Below are 3565 nucleotides of genomic sequence, written 5' to 3' on the forward strand. Positions count from 1 at the left end.
AATATACTCTTACCAATTACTCGTACTATTCAGTATGTGATAATATACGAACATAATTTAATTCTCCTAGAAAAAAACATGATTTGTTACCTGTAAAGAAAGAAAATAACTAAAAGTGCAACAGTAATCTCCCACTCGTCTTGCCATAGTTCACGACCTACTCACTGTAAAAAAAATGCTACTCGCCCATGTCGTCTCCCACTCGTCTTGCTCCCACTTCACACCAAGGCCATGCCTCGCCTCTCCTCCACCACGCCCATGTCGCCACTCCGCCTCCGCGCCCGCCACTCCTCCTCCACCTCTCATCCCTCACGCATCTGGGATCCCCACACCGCCTTCGCCACCGCCACGGAGCGTGCGCGTTCAGGCAACCTCACCCCGGAGGACGCACACCACCTGTTCGACGAATTGCTGCGGCAGGCCAATCCTGTCCAGGAGCGCCCCCTCAACAACCTTCTTGCCGCCCTCGCCCGCGCTCCGGCGTCCGCGGCGTGCAGCGATGGCCCTGCACTCGCAGTCAACCTCTTCAGCCGCATATCCCAAGGCGCCCGCCGACGTGTGGCGCACCCAACGGCCTGCACCTACGGCATCCTCATGGGCTGCTGCTGCCGCGCAAACCGCCAGGATCTGGCGCTCGCCTTCTTCGCCCGTCTCCTCAGGACGGGACTCAAGGCAGGCGTCATAGAAGTCAACACTCTTCTCAAGGGACTCTGCCGCGCAAAGCGGGCTGATGAGGCTCTGGACATTCTGCTTCACAGGATGCCTGAGCTAGGCTGCACCCCCAACGTGGTGGCATATAACACGGTCATCCATGGCTTCTTTAGGGAAGGCCAAGTAGGCAAGGCGTGCAATCTATTCCATGAAATGAGGCAGCAGGGCGTTACACCTGATGTTGTGACATATAACTCGGTTATTGATGCGTTGTGCAAGGCCAAAGCAATGGACAATGCAGAGTATTTCCTTGGTCAGATGGTTGATGATGGTGTCGTATCTGATAATGTGACATATAATAGCCTCATCCATGGATATTCCTCTTCAGGCCACTGGAAGGAGGCTGTTAGGGTATTCAAAGAGATGACAAGTCGGAGGGTTACACCAGATTTGCATACTTACAACATGTTTATGACCTTTCTTTGCAACCATGGAAGAAGCAAAGAAGCTGCAGGAATTTTTGATTCCATGGCTATGAAGGGCCTGAAACCTGACAACGTTTCATATGCTATTCGCCTTCATGGGTATGCCACCGAAGGATGCTTAGTTGATATGATTAATCTCTTCAATTCAATGGAAAGAGACTGCATTCTTCCTGACTGTCGTATCTTCAGCATACTGATTTATGCATATGCTAAATCTGGGAAGCTTGATAAGGCTATGCTTATCTTCAATGAAATGCAGAAACAAGGAGTGAGTCCAAATGCAGTCACATATTCAACCGTAATAGATGCATTTTGCAAAAAGGGTCAGTTGGACGATGCTATGATAAAGTTTAATCAGATGATTGATACAGGAGTACGACAGGGCACAGCTGTTTATCGTTCCCTAATCCAGGGATTTTGTACACACGGCGATTTGGTGAAAGCAAAGGAATTGCTTACTGAAATGATGAACAAAGGTATACCTCCTCCTGATATTAAGTTCTTCCATTCAATCATGCAGAACCTATGCACAGAAGGAAGGGTAATAGAAGCACGGGATATCCTTGGCTTGATAGCACACATAGGTATGAGGCCTAATGTTTGCACATTTAATATACTGATTGGTGGATACTGCCTAGTCCGCAAGATGGCAGATGCATCGAAAGTATTTGATGATATGGTGTCATATGGTTTAGAACCTTGTAACTTTACGTATGGTATACTTATTAATGGCTATTGCAAAAATAGAAGGATTGATGACGGGCTTATTCTGTTCAAAGAGATGCTGCACAAGGGACTTAAACCTACAACTGTTAATTATAACGTCATACTGGATGGATTATTTCTGGCTGGACAAACTGTTGCTGCAAAAGAGAAGTTTGATGAGATGGTTGAATCTGGAGTAAGTGTGTGCATTGATACATACTCTATAGTTCTTGGTGGACTTTGTAGAAATAGCTGCAGTAGCGAAGCGATCACCCTGTTCCGAAAATTAAGTGCAATGAATGTGAAATTTGATATTAAAATTGTCAATATCATTATTGGTGCATTCTACAGGGTCAAGAGAAACCAAGAGGCTAAGGATTTGTTTGCTGCTATACCAGCCAATGGCTTGGTTCCTAATGCTGTTACCTACACCATAATGATGACAAATCTTATAAAAGAAGGTTCAGTGGAAGAAGCCGACAATCTTTTTTTATCAATGGAGAAGAGCGGCTCTACTGCAAACTCTTGGATGTTAAATCATATTATCAGAAGGTTACTGGAAAGAGGAGAGATAGTCAAGGCTGGAAATTATATGTCTAAAGTTGATGTAAAGAGCTACTCACTTGAAGCTAAAACTGTTTCACTGCTGATCTCTCTGTTTTCAAGGGAAGGGGAATATAGAGACCACATCAAATTGCTCCCTATAAAGTATCAGTTTCTGGAAAAACCAGCCACAGTTGAATAGTTGGTACATCACATGGGAGAGTGTCAGTCGTCCGAGCCGTTCACTCCTGCCAGGATCCTTAGCCTGGCCTCACATGGAATTGAGTCGACCAACCCCTGGCGGTTTCAGGTGGCCCCATTGAAGATGCAATCATTTCTCGGCCAGTGTACCCCTTGTCAGTGCCTGCGTGCCCCTTGTGTCTAGTCTAAGAAGGAATTTGAAGAAGCTGAGCAGGATCCGGAGCTTGACCGGCTTGAGATCTATGCCCTCTAAGCCAAATTGAGGTTAGATAATCATAACATGGTACTAGAGAGGTGTTTTGTTGACTGTTGTGATGGCTCTTGATGGTCTGGTTAGGGTGATTTGTGAAGAGGCAGCATGCACAAGTCTGAATAATATCTGCTTGTGTTATGTTTGCAGCTTCCAGTCTTCTTTCCACGTACAAGTTCTATGGATCCAGTTGTAGTAGCAGCCTGTACGTTATGTTTTTGTATGTGCTGGCATTGATTATGAGGTGTACAGGTTTAGTTTAGTGTTGGGCTCCAATTTTCTTTGGTTTTGATCGATGCAGCACCATGTTGAGTTTAACCCTGCAACTTTTCTTAACTAGATCATGCTGGTGTTAAGGCTGGGAATCACAATATCGATGGCCTCAGCATGTTTTTAGCAGTTGAATTAAAGATACTCTGTCTTGTTGCACAAACTGACGCAGATCAATGTTCAGAGGTAATATGGTTCTGCCCGTAATTTTCATTGACTGTCGGCATGTTCCGTTTTTATTCATTACTCTGTATATCACGGCGGTATGACTATAGTAAGGATATATGGCTGATGCATTTTGAACTTCTCTGTTCCTTTGGACAGAACAGAGCTGATAAATTATCTATTCTTTTTGGCTTTGGTAGTATGAACAGAAAGCAGGCAGTAATAAACCGATATGTTGTAGGAGTACTATTTTGTTAATGAAACGGGGTCATTATTATTACCCATTTTATCCAAC

General features: G+C 44.8%; 1 protein-coding gene across 1 annotated transcript; it reads left to right on the forward strand.

Annotated features, from left to right (window-relative positions):
- Positions 1–216: 216 nt before the first annotated feature.
- On the forward strand, positions 217–3297 carry LOC119316869 (protein Rf1, mitochondrial-like). The gene has a single exon (XM_037591255.1). The coding sequence runs from the start codon at positions 232–234 to the stop codon at positions 2584–2586; it is 2355 nt and encodes a 784-aa protein (XP_037447152.1). The 5' UTR covers positions 217–231; the 3' UTR covers positions 2587–3297.
- Positions 3298–3565: the final 268 nt, after the last annotated feature.

This window comes from Triticum dicoccoides, chromosome 1B, assembly GCF_002162155.2.
Source record: "Triticum dicoccoides isolate Atlit2015 ecotype Zavitan chromosome 1B, WEW_v2.0, whole genome shotgun sequence".
NCBI lineage: Eukaryota > Viridiplantae > Streptophyta > Magnoliopsida > Poales > Poaceae > Triticum > Triticum dicoccoides.